This window comes from Thalassophryne amazonica, chromosome 1 (assembly GCF_902500255.1).
Source record: "Thalassophryne amazonica chromosome 1, fThaAma1.1, whole genome shotgun sequence".
Taxonomy (NCBI): Eukaryota; Metazoa; Chordata; class Actinopteri; order Batrachoidiformes; family Batrachoididae; genus Thalassophryne; species Thalassophryne amazonica.
In genome coordinates, this window is record NC_047103.1 from 45216600 (window position 1) to 45240501 (window position 23902).

The following is a 23902-nucleotide window of genomic DNA, read 5'->3' on the forward strand; positions in this document are numbered from 1 at the left end:
TTTTTAAGATTGAGTAACAGTAAAATAACAGTTACTTTGCTGATTAGTTACTTTGCTGACTACTCAGTTGTTAGAGTAACCAAGTTTGATTAGTTACCTTATTAGTTGCATTCAGGAGCTAATAAAGTAACTGCATAAAACTGTGAATGGAGTAACTATAAAGTAACTTAAAAAGCAATTAATAAAGTAACTTTTCAAAGTAACTTTGGCAACATTGCCTTTGATTGGAGTAAGCGGGTATAGAAAATGAATTAAATAAGTGAGATGACGCTGTATCTCGGGGTCTTGTTCACGAGTGAGGGACGGATGGAGCGTGAGATCGACAGACGGATCGGTGCAGCGTCTGCAGTGATGCGGTCGCTTTATCGGACCATTGTGGTCAGGGGCGTAGGTTTGCATATGGACCATAGGGACAAGTCACAACCAATATTTTGGGATGGCAAAATAGTCCCTACCAATATTTAGCATTTTTGTTTATATAACAAAATCATTCACTATTTTTTTGCGAACTCGATACTATAATTTTAGTCGTCACGTTTTGTGTTTTCGACGTGCCAGAATGACAGGGTTACCCATGTTGCAATTTCATTGGCTCACGTTCTTCTCACATGGACATAAACAAAGCGCATCTCGTGGCAGGCAGTGCTTAATTTGTAAAGTGGGAGGTCCCGGAGCGCAGAGGATGGGTGGCTCCGGTGCAGTGTTGCCAGATGTACGATAATTATCGTATTTGTACGATAGTTTTGCCCTCTGTACGATGTACGATCAATAAATGTACGATCAATAATGGGAAAAAATCCATTATGTACGATAATTTCAGTTGGTTGCCCAAACACGCATCTCTCTCTGACACCCAAGAATCATTTTGCAGGCGTTGCACTCAGGCGGCATCAAAGACACACCACACACAGGGCTGCTGCAGGCTTTGGGCTGCCGGGACAGTCATTTGAAAGCCCGCCCCCTCCCCATACAAAGTAATGAGTTCCCATCCAATCTGTGCAGGACAGGACAGGAAGATTCCCCAACCATCTTTTTTTTTTCGAAACTATTTCAACAAATGGAATAACAAACGAACAAAACACAAGAGCAAAGAGATATACAAGAAAAATAAAAAAAAAGTTCAAGTTCCTTATGGAGGTGTCAAGATTTTTTCTGTGTTCAACAAAATCTGCACAAGTGTCCATGGCATCAGATGACGACAGCGACCTCGAGGTTGAATTCGACTCTTTCTAGTCTGGTAATTAACACGTTTGTGTTACTTCACAGTCTTGCTTGTGCATTTGCGTTCTTTTTGTGCCAGTTTCCCCATTACTATAATTACTGTTTAAAAATGTGACATAAAATTCTTTGTAAATTAAAAAAAACGCTAAAATAGCTACGTTGTATGCGTTTTGTTTGTGTACGATAATTTCTCCCAAAATACGATAATTTTGAGGTTTTGGTACGATAGTTTCATATTTCATATCTGGCAACACTGCTCCGGTGCAGAAAAACAAGGGCGGGGGGGAGGGGTTGCGAACAATGCTGTGCGCCACACTTAAAATAAACTGCACACACCTTCACAAATGACACTAATACCCTGCCTTTTCCTCAAAAAATACTACATTTATGTTTGCTGTCTGTCTATGTACTTTTCTGTCACTTTTGCGCTCTTTTTCATACTTTTCCCTCGTTTCAGAAGTCACCGAACGCACTTTACCGTAATATATGCAACATATAGCACACTGTTGGAAAGCACGGGTTCTTGGCTTGCTGTCAGTGTTGAAATTTTTCAAAGTGAGGGCTTACATGAGAATTTACGGTAATGAGAATCAGCGGTGCACTAGTGTGAAACTTCCGTGTTTTTCCTCTGCGTTATGACATCACAGGCTTACGTTTACCGTAATACACCATATATATCATTGGAAATCCCTTTTTTTTTTTTGGCAAATTAGGTTGCCAGATACCTACAACAGCATTATTGATGAAGAGAATAGATTATACATCTTGTTTGCAAAAACTTTTTTTTTTTTTTGTTAGCTCCACAAGTATTTTTTTTTTGTTGTCTTGTTCTCTCAGGTGTAGGCCTATAGAATAGATTCGTGATTTTGGGTGCAATTTTGTTATTTAAGCTATTTGTTTGTTTGCCTACACACTTAATATTGTAAATAAAGTGTTAAATTATTCAGCATTATGTTGTCATATGTTATGTATTATGCTGTACTTGTGTGTCTAATGGTATGAGTGGGTTAGGGGATGGTGGTGGTGAGCAGGGGGGCCGGGGGGGGGGGGGGGTGGTGGTATTGTCCCTACCAAAGCTGAGACCAAACCTACGCCCTTGATTGTGGTGAAGAGAGAGCTGATTAGGGGGGCAAAGCTCTCGATTTATCTACATTCTAATCCTCACCTATGGTCATGAGATTTGGCTCATGACCGAAAGAACGAGATTGCGAGTACAAGTGGTCGAGATGATTTTCATCCGCAGGGTGGCTGGGCGCTCCCTTAGAGATAGGGTGAGGAGCTCGGAGTTGAGCCGCTGCTCCTCCATGTGGAAAGGAGCCAGCTGAGGTGGCTCGGGCATCTTTTCTGGATGCCCCCTGGACGCCTTGCTGGAGAGGTGTTCTGGGCACATCCCATCGGGAGGAGGCCCCGGGGAAGACCCAGGACTCGCAGGAGAGGCTACATCTCTCAGCTGGCTTGGGAACGCCTCGGGGTTCCCCTGGAGGAGCTGGGGGAGGTGTGTGTGGATCGGGAGGTCTGAGCGGCTTTGCTTGAGCTGCTGCCCCCGTGACCTGACCCCAGATGAAGCGAAAGAAAATGGATGGATAAGTGAGATGATTAAAAAATAGTTTTTCCATTTAGTTGCATTATAATTCTGCACACTAATAGCTGCCTAATAATTCTGTATACACATATATTCTTCCGTGGAAGCCAAAATTCACTTTTTTACTTTATTAACATTTTAGATCAACTGACAGGCCTGTATTTACTCAATAATAAAAATGAATCCTGAGGAATGCAACTGACCTATTTCTGTAACTGTGCACGCAGTGTGAGAAAAGGCGCAGAGTGGCGTGTGATAACAATCAGCGGATCATCGTGCGTGTTTTTAAAGAATAAACTCCCAAGTGCAATCTGGAAATAGTGCAGGTTGCGTCGATATACATTTCCACCGTGAGATGGCGCTGTTACTCAACTCCTGCATTAAACAAAACATTTCAATGTTCGGTTATGTTGCAGAAAGATTCCGCTGAAGTCCAAAGGTCCTGTGTGAGGAAATCTACTGCGAGACTGAGAACGTGCATTAAAAGCAGCGCAATATGTTTAAGTCATTTTGTGCAGAAGGGGAAGAAAATGAAAGCTAAAGTATTGGAGGTGCAGTGTTTTATTTATCACCAGCAGATCAGGCTGTAATCGCTGCGTGGAGACGCCGTGACACCGCCCCACGAGGAGTGGGCACTCCGTACTGTCCGCTTCTCCTCCACAGCAGCAGACCGGGTCACAACGCCGACCGCATGCTTATTTATTTCATGTTTTTTTTCCAAGAGTAAAACTTAGGCCGCGACATGGCTTGTGTGGATAAAGGTCCGAAAAGGACGAACTCGCAGGAAGAAGCGTTTCAGCAGCTCGTGAAAAAAGTTGCGCATGAGAACGTAAAACGCTTGGGTAAGTGCTCAAAGTCCGCCAAGGATACGCGTCTAAATGTATGAATAAAGTGGATTTGGGATGCGTTTCGTGTTAAAGCACTCGTGGACGGTCCGCGCGTCACGTCAATCTGTGCGCGTTATAACGACTCTGGAGGCGATAAATTCCTTCTTTCAAGTTCAACTCTGAGGGACACGCGAGGCTGCTGTGGTGAGACCGAACAAAAACTAAAATCACACCAAGTGGACACACGGACAGATTCAAAACATAACAAATGTCTGCTGATTATTAACACATTAATGCCGCCGTACTGCATCAAGAATTATCTCAGGAGAAACACACCGACACCCCCCCCCCCCCACCTGAAACTTGTTTTCATCTGAAATACCAAACTTCAGGGGCGGATCCAGGTTTTTTTTTTTCCTTTGGGGGCATACTACATTACAATTCTAAGGTAGAACTCTACTAGTGTATACTAAGGTATATCTAAAAAAGAAGAGTAGAATAGAGTAGAGTAGAGTAGGGCCACTTAGGTGCCTGGTCTTGAGAACCAGGGATGGTAGGTTGAAAATCTTTTTTATTCCATGGGAACTCTCCCTACCCACCCAAGCAGCTCAAGAATACGGACTTCATGTATATAAGTGATATTTACACAATAAGGGTAATTAAACAACATATACAAGAAATATAGTTACTACATACCTTACCTTGCGTGTGCTTTTTATATGTGTTCATGTACCTACCGGGTCGGCTTATGTGTGTGTTTGTGTGTGTCGTTTGTCGTCATGAGGCCGGTCATGGTTTGCTCAGCCCTGCTGTTGACTTAAGGCAAGACATACATCTGGAGCTGGTCCCCGGGCGCCTAAAGGCGACTTCTGCTCCTAACTGGCAATTAGGATGGGTTAAATGCAGTAAACACATTTCATTGTGCAGGGAACATGTTCCTTTGTGCATATAACAATAAAATTCTTTTGAATCTTTTGAATAATATTATAGGAGTTAGCTTCTAAAACCTAAATATTCATACAGGAGAAGATTGTATTATACGTATATCTAGTCTGTAGACTAGTAGTAAAATTAAATTATAGCTAGTAGGCTAAGCTATAACAATAATTTATTGTTTAATTTAACAATAATTTATTGTTTAATAATTTATTGTTTAATTTAACAATAATTTATTGTTAAATTTATTATCTTCTATTTGGCTAACAATTACTCGCACCCCAGAAAAGCACCCTTTGGAGTTGCACTCAAATCTCGTTGCAATGCAAATTACAGTGACAATAAAGGCGATTCTGATTCTGACTCTAGAAATATGGCTATTTTATTATAGAATTAATTTTATTTTTGTTTTTTATTATTCCTGTTATTTTTCAGTAATGGGGCTGCTTTTTTTTTTTTTTTCTTTTGGGGTCACAACATCTGATCCGGTAGAAATGCGTGTTGGGATTCAGCACAAGATTTACACTGGATGCTCTTGATACAACTCCAGTTCCTCATGCAGAAACACTTCCAGCTCCCGGTGTTCCTAAGTGGTTTTCCCAGCCAAGTGCTAATCAGGACCTAATTTGTGTAACTTTTGAGAGCTGATAGGATCAGGTCTGCACAAAGCAGCATCAATACAATGTAGTAAATTTGCACATATGCATTTTTGAAAGTTAAATTTTAATTTCCTGCTACATGCATGTAAATGTAAACATCACACAACATATATCAGTAGCAAGAAGGGGTACACACTGAGTGCAACACTCTCACTTGACAGCGAGTCATATGCTGCTGAGTTATTTGTGATTCAGTCATACCATAATATGTAGTTCAGTGCTGCTTTGTTCTGTGCAAAATGGAGACTTTTTGTCTTTGACAAGTACACAATGTGAACACGATGTTTAATCCAGATGACTCCCAAGTGTTTGTGTTCAACAGTTACGACATTGTTGTTGACCTTTCAAGGTATGAATATGAAATCAAACTAGTCATTCTGAATATCTCGTAAGGATATATAAGAGAGTAAAATGAAAATGAAATACAAAAATAGAGATATAAATTTAAGAAAGACATGCTATGGTGGCCAGGAGAAGCCACATCACTTACAAATTAATAAATACAAACGTGCATCAGTTCTCCAACCAGTAGCTGCAATGTTGCAAATTGAAAAACACACTTGCAAACATAGAGAGTACACTCAAAAAACTAATGCATTGGATGAACTCAGTTAAATTATGAACAGGATTTCCATCTAATACATATATGTAGCTCCAACTCAAATAAACCACATCCATGCAAGATAATTTAATTTAGTTGGGACTACATATATTTATTAGATGGAAATCCTGCCCATAATTGAATTGAGTTCATCCAGTGAGTCATTTGTTTGTGTGATACACTCCAAAAATGACTAATTGGATTGGATTTCCATCTAATAAATATATGTAGTCCCAACTAAATTAGATTACATTGTCTTGCATGAATGTGCTTTATTTGAGTTGGGACTACATATATTTATTAGATGGAAATCTTGCACATAATTGAATTGTGTTCATCCAGTGAGCCATTTTTACCCGAGGCCAACATATGGCCATCGGGTATTGCAAAAACTTGGTGTCCGTCCATCTGTCTGTCTGTCTGTGTACAGCGTAAGTCCAGTTCTATTACTGCCACAGTCTTCAAATTCACAGGGAACATTCTTGGGACACAGACCTTTGACAAGTTCAAAGATGGATAACCTATTTTAAGAGGTATTAAACCTATTTTAAGAGGTATTTTAAGATTTTAAAAAGTCACATTCTGTTTCATTCTGTTCTATTTTTTTAAGGTGCAGGGCTGACAGCCAATCAGAGTGGCACTGTAATGTCAGTGGCTGGTCTAGCTAGCTGCAAACTCTGTTTTGTTTCGTTTGTGTGTAAATATAACCTCCTTGTCATATATTATGTAAAAACTAGTGAGAAATAAACACTTCTAAAACTGAAAATGCTTTTTTTGTAACCTGATAACACCTCTGGAGTGATTTACAAGACATTTTGCGGATGTCAGCATGCACGCTAACTTCCTCTAACTCAAAGCTAACTTCTGCTCTTGTAAAAAGCATGCACAAACACACGTCCTCCTGCAGATGGCATTAAAATGTAAATATTGTTTATGATTGATTGATAGAGGGGCTTTATTGAACATGTACAAATTGTACATATGACAATAGGATCTTAATAACTAATGTAAATAACAATAAATTTATGATTTTATATATATATACACACACTTTGCACTGAGATACCAGTTAAACAACTGCAAATTATAAAGAAGACAATGCTCATATGGCCAAGGGTACTTTAGCATTGTGTTATATTTAACATATGAAGCTTCCCTAATTTTTTCTCTTGTAACAAACAAAAACATGTGACAAGTGTATCACAGGACACCTATTAAAAATGTTTTTGTCCTTATCATTTCCTCTTTCCTCTGAGGCGTTCCTTGTTGTTATCCTGTCTTGTCCTAGCCTGCCTTGACAGGGTGTAGTCAGACCAAAGTGTCAGAAACAGCAACTGAAACTGATTACTAAGCAATAAAAATGGAACACCACACATTTCTAATATGCTGCCTTCAGAAGTATGAACTCGTGGAAGAACTTTCAGCTCGATACAGCGGTTCTCATTTTATGTCCATTTTCTTCATTATAAAATAAGTGTAGGGGGGAAATATGAGCTGAAAAGAATGAAGCTCCGGCCCAAGCCGTGGCTGAGCGGAGGCGGGTTTAAAGGTCTCTGACTGTTTTGCTCAGTCCTCCTCCCAGCATGCAGAGAGGCCAGAGACACATAAACAACCTCTGTCAGACTGTGGTGGGATCTGAAAAAAAAATGTCTATAATGTTGATGTCCTGCCCACGATCATCACACACTCCCTGAGCAGTAGGGTTCTATCCTCAAATACCCTTTATTTACTGAGAATGTTCTTCTTGCCCACGTTTTTCATTAAGCCTTTGTGATGTGTTCAAAGCTGTGTGAGTGTAATTCATATCCTCTCATTAAACACAAAAGAAATTGCAGTGTCCTCTGAGCTTATTGAAATTTTCCGTCAAACATGAACTAGACCACTTTTCTAATTACAGGGGGTACAGTGGGGGTCTGACCCCCCAATTAAGACTTGGGTCTATAGCCTTCTTGCCTGTAATTGTAAATATTGCAATACATTTCCCATATTCATGCCTGGAAGGATGTTGATTCCTGAGGCCAAAATATGGCCAACAGGTATTGTGAAGACTTTGCATCCATCCGTCCGTCCTTCTGCCGGTCTATCTGTGCTCAGCATAACTCTAGTCCTATTACTGCCAGGGTCTTCAAATTCACAGGGAGCATTCCTGGGACACAGACCTTGGCCAAGTTCAAAGATGGCTAACCCTGACCTATTATAAGGGGTCAAAAGGTCACATTCTTTCTACACACTCTTTCATTGATTACATGCTCATACAGCTGAGGGTATTTTAGTAGTGCGTTATTTTGATACGATTTCAAACATCTCTAAAGTTGGCATACTGATTTTTTAACCTGAGTTGAACATGAGAGTTATGTTGCCTCAGTCCTGTCATTGCAATATATATATATATATATATATATATATATATATAATACAAATAATGGATGGTAAGGAGTCCAACATAGAGAAATATTGGATGAAGAAAAGTTATATTGGATGAGGCGTAGCCGAGTCCAATATTACTTTTCTGAATCCAATATTTCTCTTTGTTGGACGACTTGCCATCCATCAATTGTTATGTTCTCCACCCCCCTCCCAAATTAAGCAAACAACAAAGAGTCAAGTAAATTAGATCAATTTATTTTGTTGTGAACAGCATATGATTGATTCTGATGCGATGAATGCTTCTAAAACGTCAGTAGCGTGCTTGTCTACCTTTTTAGAGTTTTTGGCATCCTTGGAGTTCAATATTTCCACCAGTTCCTCCTCTGTGAACTCAGCAAACCTCGCTGGCAGACGATTTTCTGCTGTTGTTAGATAGATAGATAGATAAGAACTTTATTAATCCCGAAGGAAATTGCATTTGGCCTGCTGCTCATAAAACATCAATCATACAACAAATAAATAACTAAAATAGATGACAAAAATACAATAACATTACATTAAAAACAGTCAGTCAGTTGTAAAACTGACAGACTGACAAGAGTTGTTGACATGTTTGTTGCCATTTTTTCAACCAGCATCTGTCAGCTAGTTCCTGACTTTTGTATGCCGCGCTCTGATTGGCTAGCTGTTGGCAGTAAGCTCTAATGCTATTGGTCAGTGGGAACCGATCCAATATAACTTTTGGTCCTAGCCTTTTTGGATCCTTTTGGATCCAACATAACTTTCTGGCGCCAAGCATGCCAAAATACAGGTAAATGATGGCCTGTGGAGAACACACACACACACATATACACGAGGTCTGTTAGAAAAGTATCCGACCTTTTTATTTTTTGCAAAAACCATATGGATTTGAATCACGTGTGATTGCATCAGCCAAGCTTGAACCTTCGTGCGCATGTGTGAGTTTTTTCACGCCTGTCAGTTGCGTCATTCGCCTGTGAGCAGGCTTTGTGTGAGCAGTGGTCCACCCCTCTCGTCGGATTTTTATTGCAAATAAATGTCTGAACGATTTGGAGCTTTGCTGCATCAAATTTTTCCAGAAACCGTGAGAGACCTCCAGGTGGTAACCATTCGGAAAATTCAAATGGCTTTGAGGGACGATTTTATGGGGATTACATAGATTAAGGAGACCTCATGTATATATATATACATCACCGCGGCAGGGCTGAGGACTTTGAGGATACGGAAGGGGCTGATGAACCTGTCCATCAATTTTGGAGGCTGTACTTGCAGGGGGATGTCCTTCGTTGACAACCACACCTCCTGCCCGGGCTGGTATGCAGGGGCCGGGGACCGCCGGCGGTCTGCATGGGTCTTGGCCCTCGTCCGGGCTTTCAACAAGGCAGAACGGGCGGTGCGCCACACCCGACGGCACCTCCGAAGATGGGCCCGGACCGAGGGCACACCGACCTCTCCCTCCACCACGGGAAATAATGGGGGCTGGTACCCCAAACACACCTCAAATGGGGAGAGGCCGGTGGCAGAAGACACCTGGCTGTTATGCGCATACTCGATCCAGGCCAGATGGTTACTCCAGGCCGTCGGGTGCGCGGATGTTACGCAGCGGAGGGTCTGTTCCAGTTCCTGGTTGGCCCGCTCTGCCTGTCCGTTCGTCTGTGGATGGTACCCGGACGAGAGACTCACGGTGGCCCCCAGTTCCCTGCAGAAGCTCCTCCAGACGTGTGAGGAGAACTGGGGACCACGGTCAGAGACGATGTCGGTGGGTATCCCATGCAGACGGACGACGTGGTGGACCAGGAGGTCTGCTGTCTCCTGGGCTGTTGGGAGCTTCGGGAGGGCCATGAAGTGGGCCGCCTTGGAGAATCGGTCCACTATCGTGAAGATGGTGGTGTTGCCCTGGGACGGCGGGAGGCCCGTGACGAAATCCAGGCCGATGTGGCACCAGGGGCGATGAGGCACCGGTAATGGCTGGAGAAGTCCTTGGGACCTTTTATGGTCTGCCTTGCCCCTGGCACAGGTGGTGCAGGCCTGGATATACTCCCGGACGTCGGCCTCCATAGACGCCCACCAGAAGCGCTGCCGGACAAATGCCACGGTCCTTCGCACCCCTGGATGACAGGAGAGCTTGGAACCGTGACAGAAGTCCAAGACTGCAGCTCTGGCCTCTGGTGGGATGTATAAACGGTTCTTCGGACCTGTTCCTGGGTCCGGGCTCCATGCCAGGGCCTCCCGGACGGTCTTCTCCACGTCCCAGGTGAGGGTGGCCACGATAGTGGACTCCGGCAGGATGGGCTCCGGTGGATCCGACAGTGCAGTTTTGACTTCCTCTTCGTGTACCCGGGACAAGGCATCCGACCTCTGGTTCTTGGTCCCGGGGCGATAGGTGATCTGGAAGTCAAAACGCCCGAAGAACAGTGACCAGCGGGCTTGCCTGGGGTTCAGCCGCTTGGCAGTCCTGATATACTCCAGGTTCCGATGGTCAGTGAAAACCGTGAACGGCACAGACGCTCCCTCCAACAGGTGTCTCCACTCCTCAAGAGCCTCCTTCACCGCAAGGAGTTCTCGATTGCCGACGTCATAGTTCCGTTCAGCCGGGGTCAACCTGCGAGAAAAGTAGGCACACGGGTGAAGAACCTTATCGGTCTCTCCGCTCTGGGACAGCACGGCTCCTATCCCTGAGTCAGAGGCGTCCACTTCAACCATGAACTGGCGGCTAGGGTCGGGCTGCACCAAAACTCCTTGAACGCGGCTTCGCACCGATCCGACCAGGTGAAGGGGACTTTTGGAGAGGTCAGGGCTGTCGGGGCTAACTACCTGACTGTAGCCCTTAATGAACCTCCTATAGAAATTAGCGAAGCCGAGGAACTGTTGCAGCTTCCTACGGCTTGTTGGTTGGGGCCAATCTCTCACTGCTGCAACCTTGGCCGGATCAGGGGCGACGGTGTTAGAGGAGATGATAAACCCCAGGAAGGACAAAGACGTGCGGTGAAACTCGCACTTCTCGCCCTTCACAAACAGTCGGTTCTCTAACAACCGCTGCAGGACCTGACGTACATGCTGGACATGGGTCTCAGGATCCAGAGAAAAGATGAGAATATCGTCCAGATATACGAAGACGAATCGGTGCAGGAAGTCCTGCAAGACGTCGTTAACCAAGGCTTGGAACGTCGCAGGGGCGTTGGTGAGGCCGAACGGCATGACCAGATACTCAAAGTGACCTAACGGGGTGTTAAATGCCGTCTTCCATTCGTCTCCCTTCCGGATCCGAACCAGGTGATACGCATTTCTAAGATCCAGCTTAGTAAAGATTTTGGCTCCATGCAGGGGGGTGAACACGGAATCCAACAATGGCAACGGGTATCGATTGCGAACCGTAATCTCATTCAGCCCCCTGTAATCAATGCATGGATGGAGTCCGCCATCTTTCTTGCCCACAAAGAAGAAACCTGCCCCCATCGGGGAGGTGGAGTTCCGGATCAGCCCGGCAGCTAATGAGTCCCGGATGTAGGTCTCCATTGATTCGCGCTCAGGTCGTGAGAGGTTGTACAGCCTGCTGGACGGGAACTCAGCGCCTGGAACCAAATCAATGGCACAATCGTACGGACGGTGCGGGGGAAGGGTGAGTGCCAGATCCTTGCTGAAGACGTCAGCAAGATCGTGGTACTCAACCGGCACTGCTGTCAGATTGGGAGGGACTTTGACCTCCTCCTTAGCCTGTAAACCGGGAGGAACCGAGGATCCTAAACACACCCGATGGCAGGTTTCGCTCCACTGAATCACCACCCCAGGCGGCCAATCAATCCGGGGATTGTGCTTCAATATCCATGGGATGCCCAAAATCACGCGGGAGGTAGAAGGAGTTACAAAAAACTCAATCTCCTCCCGATGGTTTCCAGACACCACCAGAGTTACTGGTTGTGTCTTGTGTGTGAGTAAAGGGAGGAGGGTGCCATCTAGTGCCCGCACCTGCAATGGCGAAGGAAGCGCCACCAGAGGGAGCCCTACCTCCCTTGCCCATCTGCTGTCTAGCAGATTCCCTTTTGACCCCGTGTCCACCAGTGCTGGGGCTTGAAGGGTTAAATCCCCGCTCAGGATTGTGACTGGGAGTCGTGTGGCAATCTGTGTGTCTCACTTGAATGTTTTGACCCCCCCTTAGCCCAGTCTCTAAGGGCGAGTGTTGTCGTTTTGGCCGTTTGGGGCAGTTTTTCTGTATGTGCTCCTTTGAGCTGCAGAGAAAACACTCCCCGCGGATCAGCCTCCTCATTTTGGCCCTGTGCGTTTCCCTAACAACGTCAGCAGGGGGAGCTGTTGCCCCACAAAGCGCTGCGGCTGTGGAGCGTGGGGAGGGCGGCCCCTTTTCGAACCCGGAAGGGAGAGGGGCGGCGCGTATCCGGTCACGTCCTTCGCCTCGCTCCCGACGGCGTTCCTCCAACCGATTGTCTAACCGTATAACGAGATCGATAAGCCCATCTAAATCCCGCGGTTCCTCCTTAGCTACCAGCTGCTCCTTCAGAACCAACGACAGTCCGTTTATGAAGGCGGCGCGGAGCGCAACGTTATTCCAGCGATGCGGAAGTTGACTGCATAAGCGGCTGCGCTCTCGCGTCCCTGTCTCATTGACAGCAGCACGGTTGAAGCGGTCTCTCCTCTGTTAGGGTGATCAAACACTGTTCTGAACTCCCCCACAAACCCAGTGTATGCTGATAACAACCGTGAGTTCTGTTCCCAGAGCGCCGTAGCCCAGGCGCGTGCTTTACCCCGAAGCAGAGCTATCACATAAGCTATTTTACTAGCATCTGACGCGTACATGATGGGACGTTGTGCGAAGACGAGCGAACACTGCATAAGAAAGTCCGCGCACGTCTCCACACAACCTCCGTACGGCTCAGGAGGGCTTATGTATGCTTCAGGGGATGGTGGGAGGGGTTGTTGAACCACCACTGGAACGTTCATATCCTGCACAGGGTCGACAGGAGGACGAGCTGCCAGCAGCGCCCTGAGTGCTCGCCGCCATCTGTGCGGAGAGAGCCTCCACCCTGCGGTTCAGGAGGATGTTTTGCTCAGTCATGTGATCCAACCGAGCCGTAAAGGCGGTGAGAATGTGCTGCAGCTCACCAATCACGCCTCCTGCAGACGCCTGCGCTCCCTGCTCTCCCATTGGTCGTTCAATAGCCGGGTGACGCCCCTCGGAGTCCATGACGCTGGCCGAGATATCCTGTTGTGAAAGTGTAGTGACATGGACCCACAACAGGGGGCGCAAATGAACGGTCAATAGATGAGCAAAAAAGGAACAATTTAATGTTGTGAAATGTGCACAACGAATATACAGACAATCTCAGAATATGATTACAGTCAAATTACAAAGGTGACGTGTGGGCAGGCTCGAGGATAGAAGACGTCTGTCCTGAGAAGGGCCGGAACCACACGATTTCCGCCACCACCGAACCTGGTGAATACTGGAGCCGCCAAGTCCCGAATTCCCAGGTGATCACCGTCTCCGACTGTCGGATCTGGTACTGCTGGCGAGAACAAAGACAGTCAAGTGTGGGTATGTGTACACCCCGTAACAACAACGGTGGGAATGCCACCTCCACCTCTCACTCAATATGTGATGAGTACCGCAGTGATTCCTCAGGGGAAAAGAGTGCCGTCCTGCACTCACTCAGCTTCCACAGAAAGAGGAACCGGTACTCCTGCAAACACTCACAATATACAGATATATTGTAACACAAAACGGCTGAGGATATTACCTTCAATGAAGTACGATATCTCGGCGATGAGGTGGAGATGACGTCTGGGTTTTATGGAGTGAGGCGATGAAGAATGAGTGACAGCTGTCAGGAAGTAATGAGTAACAGCTGTCACTCCCGGCTGTGTCCGTGGCGGCAGCGCCCTCTCGTGCCTGAAGCCCGCACTTCAGGCAGGGCGCCCTCTGGTGGTGGGCCAGCAGTACCTCCTCTTCTGGCGGCCCACACAACAAAAGTTACATTATTGAGTTTGAAAACCAAAATTTTTGAAAATGCTCCATTTCACATACTTGAAACACACAATGCTTGATGAAGCAGAACTACAGCACTATTTTAATTGCTGAATATAGCAAAATATGACTATGACTTCCCAATTGATGTTTTATTACATTTGTGATCAATGTTTGTTTTTTCAAGTATAGTTGATCTCTGTTGTTGCGGTCTGTACTGGTAGAAGTTCTGATCCAAGTCAAAGTAGTACTCAGAGTAAGATCCCTGTCACACATAGGCCAGTTGGGGACAAATGGCGTCAGAATCACACTCTAGACCTTAAAGTCCCCACTTTGGTCTGTGTGCAGTTGAGTGTGGGAACACACTGAGATGTGTGTGTGTGTGTGTGAATGCATGAATGTGTGGCATTATTGTAAAGTTCCTTTAACGTGTAGAGCAGATGTCAAAGTTCTGTATAAATGCAGTTCATCTAGATACAATCTGTACATGAGACAGATTATATTATAATGGCAGGTGTAAACGGGGCCTTTATCACTTTATCTTTACAGTTGATATATCTTTATGATGCTAACTGATATGACACCCAATATCATTTGAGCTGTCGATTTTTAATTTTTTATTATTTTACGTTCAAGAGCTCAGTGTCAATTCAGTTTTTTGCTTGTCAGCCTATTGCACCGATACACAATTTATAATATATATGACAGATAGATAATGTCAATGATGACAGTTGGGTGGTGAACAAATTCAAGGAACACCTGAAGTGGGGTTCACCTTCTTTTTGTACATTTCTAAATTAATATTTTGTCATATCTCATGCAAACTCATTAAAAAGTCATAACAGCAAAGAACATACCCGCATGTGTATGATAAGACTCCCTGCTCCTCTGTTGTGAAACACTTGGTTAAAAACATTGTACTTGCACCATCTCTGCTGACCTTATACCTTCTAACTGTACATCTGGAACGTTGGAAGCATAATAACTGTGATAAGACTTTGCATTACTGACTTAACAGCTGACTGCCATCAGGAGCACTTGCAGACTTAAAATCAATGAAGAGTTGTTAATCTACAGAAGTACAAATTAAATCTGTTTAATGTAATTATGATTGTTCCTCATGGTCAGTTATTAAATCATCACAAATAAATAAAATAAGTGAAATGAGGGTGCCGTTAGGTACTTCATCTTTCAGTGAACAGAAAAATGATTGTCAGATATTTCTACATTTGATTAATAGTTTTAACTCATACCCTATGACTACTGGGATAGGCTCCAGGCACCCCATGACTCTTAATTGGAGTAAGTGTGTTGGGAAAGTGTAGTGACACGGACCCACAACAGGGGGCGGTAATGAACGGACAGTGGATTAAGCCAAAAAGTAACAATTTAATGTTGTGAATTGCACAACAGAATACAGACAATTGCAGTTGATTGATTACAGTCAATCATACACAGTATTCTATCCTATATTCTATTTTCTGTCCTGTGAGCGAGCAAGATGGCGTCGTTGTATGTGGCCTGCCCTCGGCACTCGCTTCTTTTAGTGTCGTTTTTATTGTTTTTACACTTTGTTGCATGGAATGTGTCACCGCTCCTGGTGTATGATCGCCAGACTCTTATCAGCGTTCAGCCTTCGCTGGAGAATTTCGCTGTTCCTGGCTCGGGCGGACGGCCAGGGACGCGGCTGCCCCCGCCGCCTGTCTTAGTGTCCGTACCGGACTTTCTACGCCGGCCGCTTGGCGTGTTGCCTCGGCGTCTGCGTCGCAGAGGACGTGGGAAGAGAGGAGGAGTCCGTGTTCGGCTCAGAGTGTGCCTGGCTGTTTCCTGCAAACATGCTCCACGACAATTCATAGCCGGATTCTTCACACCATATGACGGCTACGACGTGTGGCATTCCCTGACTTTTCGCTATCGGTGGCTCCGGCCGGTTGTCCGGGGTGCTGGGTCTCCACTTCCGCGTCGCCGTCCTGTGAGGGCTGCAGTCGTGGCTGCGTGCAGGAGAACCTGCGCCCGCTCGGTCGTGTCTCCCAGCAGACTGACGTGCGCTCAGTCCGTGTGGCGCTCATCAACACAAGGTCACTCACAAGTAAGACTTTCATTTTGAATTACTTTTTCTCCAGTCGTGATCTGGACTTTCTCCTGTTAACGGAGACCTGGTTGAAACCAGGTGAAAATAGCGCCTTTTCTGAGCTCCTCCCCCCCGGCTGCTCGTTTTTCAGCTCCTCGCTAGCATCAGGTCGAGGCGGTGGTGTGGCCACGGTTTTTAAAGACAGCTTTAAATGCCAATTTTTATCTTCTAATGCCTACTCCACTTTTGAACTTCAGTTGTTTGTGATGGAGTTCGACTGTCCTGTGCTCTGTGCTGTTGTTCACCGTCCACCAAAATTTAATAAGGATTTTATTCAGGAGTTTTCTGAGTTTCTGGCAGATTTTATCCCAAAATATGACAAATTTTTGGTCTGTGGTCTTCTAATCAGCTGGCTGATAATTTTAAAAGCCTCCTGAACTCTTTTGGTCTAACACAAGTTGTGGATGGACCAACACATAATCTTGGACACACTTTGGACCTGGTCATTTCTTATGGGCTCTCAGTTTCACTTACGGACATATCAGACATTGCTATTTCAGATCACTTTCCTGTTATTTTTGAATTTATTGCTCCTCCATCTGCTAGTAAGCCACTTGTTCCCGTCTCTCGCCGCCAAAAAAGCTATTTATGGCCTTGCACCTCCCTACTTGTCTGAAATTTTAACTTTGCGCACCTACAGTAGGACATTAAGGGCGTCTGGCCAGCTTTACTTAGATGTTCCAAGGTCAAGATATAAACGCTGGGGTGATCATGCTTTCGCGGTAGCTGGCCCGAGACTGTGGAATGAGCTACCTCTTGAGTTACATACTATTCCTGACCTAGCACTTTTTAAATCTAAGTTAAAGACTTATTTATTTAAACTGGCTTTTAACACTTAGTGGGGAGGTGACATGTTCTGTTATTTTTATGTTCTTTTTTTATGTGTTGTTTTAAAATTTAATTTTATATGTGTTTTATTTTTGTAAATTTGTGTTTTTAATGTTAAGCACTTTGGACACTAGTCGGTGCTGTAAAGCGCTTTATAAATAAATGTTGATTGATTGATTGATTGATACACAAGGTGACATGTGGGCAGGCTCGAGGATAGAAGACGTCTGTCCAGAGAAGAGCCGGATCCCACACGGCTTCCACCGCCAGCGGATCTGAAGAACACCGGAGCCGCCAAGTCCTGGGTCCCAGGTGGCCACCGTCTCCAGCTGTCAGACCTGGTACTGCTGGCAGAAACAGAAACAATTAATGGTGGGTGTGTGGATACACACCCAGTAATCTCTCTGTACTCAGTTCCTCCGGGAGGGAGAACCTCCACCTCCAGAAACAGAAACACCCGTGCAGCTCCTGTCAGTTGCTTCTCTGGAAGGAGTGAGAGGCGAAGAAGTCGCAAACCCACACTGTACGCCAATCCAGCAGAAGACCGTATCCACAGGACAAACGGCTGCACACAGAACAATATTCAGTCTCAGTAAATCACAGCAGAGAAGGTTACCTGAGTGGTAGCTGATTTCTCGGCGGGGAGGTGGAGTTGCAGTCCGGCTTTTATGGTGGTGTGGATGATGATAGTAGAATGAGTGACAGCTGGTGCTGTTGATGAGTGACAGCTGTCACTCTCTGTTGCTCCGACGCCCTCTTGTGCTTGAAGCCCGCACTTCAAGCAGAGCGCCCTCTGGTGGTGGTGGGCCAGCAGTACCTCCTTTTCAGCGGCCCACACAACAAAGTGGGTGTAGAAAATGGATGGATGGATGGAAATGGTTTTAAGTCAGTTGCTAAGGTCACATCTTTTTTCTTTTCCATGTTTTATCATTGCATCACTGTTTATCACCGTGGGTTTTGGACTGTTTGGCAGATTATATATATATATATATATATATATATATATAGAGTTAACTTTACTAATCTCTTCTCTAAGGCCACCTGAAATTGCTCCCAGAACCTGATTATGCCTCCAAGTATACCGTCCAGGATCCAACGCTCTCTTACAACCAGATAGCACATGCCTCAGTGAGCCAACTTTCCCACAAACACACTTATCATTCAATGACTTGTGCCACTTCTTTAGGTTGTGAGGTGAAGGCAGCACATCATACGTCGAACTAATCAGAAACCTCAGGGTCAACTCTTCCATTCCCCAAATATCTTTCTAGGATAGCTTCCTAGGTTCAATATCTTCCCATGATGTCCACTGTCCCTGCTGCACCATACCTGCTGCTCGTGCTAACCTCTTCTGGTCTTCGTTCGAATGGATTTCTTCAGCAACCAGACTCCTCTTTTTGGCATCCATAGCGGAAGTGAAGAACAGCATAGGGTTCACACCAACCCCAGCACGCCCAGTTTGAACAACACCAACTATGTCCTTGTGCTTCAATCTCGATTCCATCTTGTCCATTTCACTCAATGCAGACCACTTGACACCTGTTCTAACGTCTGGTGCAATGTTCCTAACAACGGGGTCCTTAGAATCACGTAGGGTCATCCACAACCGACTCTTTCCCACTTTGAATTCTTCAGACAAAGCTGTAAATGGCATGGATAGTTTGGCGTTTTTGACCATAGAAACTGATATTGGTCAAACAGTTGGGCACACCAAGCCATTTCCTTATCTGTACTGAGATCCATCTTTCCATTCTTTCAACATATGTAAAACCGATCTCATAGACCATCAGCGGCCACAGTAACCTGGGCATTAACCCAAACTTGAAACACCATAACTTCAACCGACCTGGTAACTGACATCGATCGATACGCTCTAGCCCGTTTTTCAATACTTTCTGAACCTCATGCACCCTCTCGCTGTCATTCAGGCTTTTTGTGTACCACCTTCCTAGGCTCTTCACAGTTTCCTCTTCGACCGTCGGAATTGGTTCATTGTTCAGATAAAACCGCACTTTAGTAACTTTCCCCTTTTTTAACATCAAACTGCGAGACTTCTGGGCTTTAAACTTCATACGACACCATCTGATCAAAACTTCAAGTCTTTCCAGGGTACGCTCAGCATCAAGAACCTTTGGATGCAGCAAGGTCAAGTCATCCATGAAAGCTCGAATTGGTGGAAGTTCTTGTCCAGGAGCCAGCTCCACACCACGACCGTCACCTCTTGCACCTCGAACAACTAGCTCCATTGTCAATACAAACAACACCGGGGATATTGTGCATCCCATCGGTATACCAACTTCTAGAGGCTGGAAGCCTGTTGTGTACGAAGCAGTACTGAACCGCATCCTGAAGCACTCATAATATGACTCCACATATCATGTCAACTTCTCCAGCACATGGAAGAAATCCATTGCAAACGTTATGAACTTGTGTGGTATAGATCCATATGCATTTGCAAGGTCCAGCCAAATCGCAGCCAGGTCAGATTTAGACTTCTTGGCTTCTTGAATTGTATTCCATATCATCGCCGAGTGCTCAACACATCCAGGAAATCCGGACACTCCAGCCTTTTGCACAGAGATATCAATGTAACCATTTGCCAGTAAAAATTCTGTTAGCCTAGATGCTAAAACACCAAGCAGAATTTGCCATCAACCATTGATTGCCATCAACATTCAGAAGCGATATCGGACGAACGTTGCCAATTCCTTTGGCATTCTCACACTTCGGAATGTAGATACCTTCTGCTTTGTTCCAGGTTTCCGGAACAATATCCCATTGCCAAGCTTGTCGCAGCAGTAACCATATTATATATGCCTCCTCAATTTCTTACAACTCTTGAAAACTTTGTAGGATACACCATTTGGTCCCGGTGCTGATGCAGCCCGTGCCTTCTTCAAAAAAGCTTCAACTTCAGACAGTTTCGGCAAAGAAACGTCAAACCCGACAGATGGCTCTGTAGGTCTAACCAAACCTGCCAGATGCGGAATACGCTCCTTTCGCCTTGTATCAGAGTATGTGGTCTTAAGGTGTTCTTCTAGCTCTTCTTTTCCTACATCAAGACTGCCCGACTTTGCCTGCGAAAACAAGTTCTTAGTAAACTTATGCGGCTCCTCAAAGAAACTCTTCCGCTGCCTTACACGCTCTTTCCTTTTCAGCCTCATCCTTTTGGCCTTCCTTAGCACCTTCAGCCTCCTCTTCAAATCTAAACACAACTGATCCAGTGCAACCATCTCGATCCCATCATCACATCTCTTTACGCCCTTCCAGTTCTTCGTTGTTTGCCGTAGCTCTACCCGCAGCTGATGAATCTCTTCTTGGCGTCGGCTTCTCTTCGCAACCTGAGTTGACTTAACTTTACTTTCCACTGTTCCAAATTTCTCCACTCCGTATTCGTGGAGAAATTTGTAAATTTATAATTTATATATATATATATATATATATATATATATATATATATATATATATATATATACGAGGTCTCTTAGATAATAAACCGACCCTTTTATTTTTTTTTTAACTATATGGATTTGAATGACATGCGATTACACCAATCATGCTTGAACCCTCGTGCGCATGCGTGAGTTTTTTCACGCGTGTCGGTGACGTCATTTCCCTGTGGGCAGGCCTTGAGTGAGATGTGGTCCCGCCCTCTCGGCTGAATTCCTTTGTTTCACACGCTGCTCGAGACGGCGCGCGTTGCTTTATCAAAATTTTTTCTGGACCTGTGAGGAATATCCAAGTGGACACTATTCGAGAAATTAAGCTGGTTTTCTGTGAAAAGTTTAACGGCTGATGAGAGATTATGGGGTGTTTCTGTCGGTGTAAGGACTTCCCACGGAGTGGGACGTCCTGCAGCGCTTCCAGGCGCTGTCGTCGGCCTGTTTCGAGCTGAAAACATCCTAATTTAAGGCTTAATTCACCCAGGACATCGTGAGAGAACAGAGAAGATTCAGAAGAGGCCGGCATGAGGAATTTATGCGGACATTCCACTGTTTAAGGACATTTTTTTAATGAAAGACGTACGCGCAAATTCGCCGAGTCGTTTCCGTGACGACTCGGCAAATCTGTGTGCGCCGCGACAGGAAAAACACCTCCGTGTTGAAAACCATTTGTAGAATTCAGGCGGCTTTTAATGGCTTTCAACAAGTGAGTAACTGAGAAATTGTTTAACAGCTTGGGCATGTTCCAACTTGCCCGTTAAGATTTCCAACGGAGGTGTTTTTCCTGCCGCAACCCCCCGCGGTCGGGTCCAGCCCGACATGCGACTCTGCCCGCATGTTCTTTCATTACAAAATGACAATTAACAATGGAATGTCCGAATAAACTCCTCATGCCGACTTCTTCTGAAAGTTCTCTGTTCTCTGACGACTTACTGCGTCAACAGAGCCTGAAATGTGGAAGTTTTCAACTTGAAACGGCGAGACGCTGCCGCCTCGAAGCGCAGATCGCCGTCAGGCGCCGTGAACCGTCCTTAAAGCGACACTACCAGACCAAAATCTCTCATCAGCCGTTAAAATTTTTACCGAAAACCAGCTGAATTTATTGAATGGTGTCCACTCAGTTGTGCCTTACAGTTTTGAAAAAAATTTTATCAAACAAAGCAACAGTTTCTGAGCCATTCCTAAACAATGAAAAAAATCGACGAGCGGGTGGACGACTCCTCACTCAAAGACTGCCCACAGGCGAATGACGTAACCGACAGGCGTGAAAAAACTCTCGCATGCCCACGAGGGTTCAAGCATGTCTGATGTAATCACACGTGATTCAAATCCATATGGTTTTTGAAAAAAATAATAAGGTCGGATACTTTTCTAATAGACCTCGTATATATATATATATATATATATATATATATATATATATATTCACTGTTTTCTAATTATTCATTACCTAATTGTGTAATTGTTTAAAAAAAAAACCTGATTATTTGAGAATGAAGATCATTTTTTGTAACTGTAATCCATGTAGGAAATTAGCTGTCAAAGACAAATTAAAACTGTAAATTATGACATGTTGTGTGTAATGGAAACCTGTCAAATGTGTCAGAACTGTGCTGCCTTTAATAACAGTCTTTGACAATTTCATACTCTTATACCATTGTCTCCCTTTAACATTTTTCAATATCTGATAAAATATTTCCTTTTTAAATGCTTAAATGTGTAAAATACCCACTTATTTATTCTTCTTCTTATTTATTTCTTTATTTATTGCCTTTTGCAGGTTGGGAGGATGATCCAGATCTACAGTTCCTGCTTTCGGGTGGGCAGCTCGTCAAGATTCGCTCCATGAACTGGAAAAAGACACGCTACTACAAACTGCAAGAAGACTGCAAAACCATGTGGCAAGAGTCCCATAGATTAATCAAACGAAATCAAACTTGTGAGTGCTCTTGAGCAAGACAGGGTTGGAGTCATTACATCACATATTCAAAAATACACAGACAAGTACTTGTAACATACTGTGAACCAGGACATCATTTCTAAACGTGTACACACAAAATCCATGCAGTGCACAGAGTGCCCATGTGCAGCTGTCCTTCATGCTCCCTGACCCGACCACAATATACATTTCACAAACTACATTGTACATAACTGAGTACATGCTGCATTTTATCAGCTCTCTTATTATTTTCTTATTATTTCTACTAGCGTGTGCAAGTGTGACTGTCTGTGTGTCTACATGTGGCCCTGTGATACACTGGTGTCCAGTCCAGGGTGTACCCTGCCTCACACCTTGTGACTGCTGGGATAGGCTCCAGCCCCCATATGTTCACTGGCGAGCAGCATTACACAAAAACTATAAGAATGTTTGTTTGTTTTTTAAAACCTATTGGAAAGAGAGGGCATGGGACAAGACACACCATTAAAATGTTTGGCCAATCTTTTAATTAAAGAAAACAATCTTTCGATTAAAATGATTTTATGGTGAATTGCATTTCAGATGATGTGCGTCATCTCAGATATTGTATAACTTTACTACCTGCAGTAACAGAGACGTCAGAATTGTTTAGAATTATGTAGTGGCTTGAGATAACTTTACTATGATTTGGCACTGAATAAATAATTCAATTCAAGTTATTTAAGTTGCTCCAACGAGCTACACACAAGCAAGTTTTAAACCTTACCCATCACCAGTGGTGGGCACAGTTCCACTAATCCGCTAGCCGCTAAATAGCAAAACCAACTTTTTTGTTAGCGGATTTTCAGCTAACTTTGAAAACCATCAGCAGACCAATTAAGTTCCGCTAAATTTAGTTCAGATAACCTTTAGACTGCTAACATATTTTTGCGGGCATAGTGAATAAAGCTTAACAATTAAACACATTTGTAAAGCCTGAAAGCATACATTTAGTGGCTGCCTGTTACATGTTTTGTAGCAGACAGACAGCTGTGAGAGGTAGAGCGCAAGCCTCTGCCAGCAGAGGAGAGCTGACTACCAGACAGAAAGGAAGAGGGAGGAGGGAAAAAGGATTGTTTATTTTCACACCCATACAGACTTGCAGACGTATCACAGGAGTCATGCACAGCAAGACAGTTTTGACTCATGGTTGAAATTTTAAACAAATTCCGGACAAGTTACTGAAATTAACGTCACCTCTGTCGTTTTACAAAGTGAAAATATCAGCTATATGTTTTAGTTTTAAAGTAATGCACTAATTTTGAAGGTTTTAGCATTTTACAGACACACGTGCCGAAAAGCATTATCAGAGGGACAGCTCAGGTAAGATAGTTTGGAGACAAAGTCAGAGA

At 44.4% G+C, this 23902-nt stretch overlaps 1 protein-coding gene across 2 annotated transcripts in view; it reads left to right on the plus strand.

Moving 5' to 3' along the window:
* The window catches only part of plcd1a (phospholipase C, delta 1a), an 83413-nt gene that overhangs the window by 10505 nt on the left and 49006 nt on the right, over nt 1-23902 (plus strand). The window contains exons 1-2 of one of the 2 annotated variants that reach the window (XM_034168923.1): nt 3366-3645; nt 22374-22532. In XM_034168923.1, the coding sequence (XP_034024814.1) occupies nt 3546-3645; nt 22374-22532 (259 nt within the window). In that variant the 5' untranslated portion in view covers nt 3366-3545. Of the gene's footprint in view, nt 1-3365; nt 3646-22373; nt 22533-23902 lie in introns of those variants that run through there. The other variant, XM_034168925.1, reaches the window with a different exon arrangement.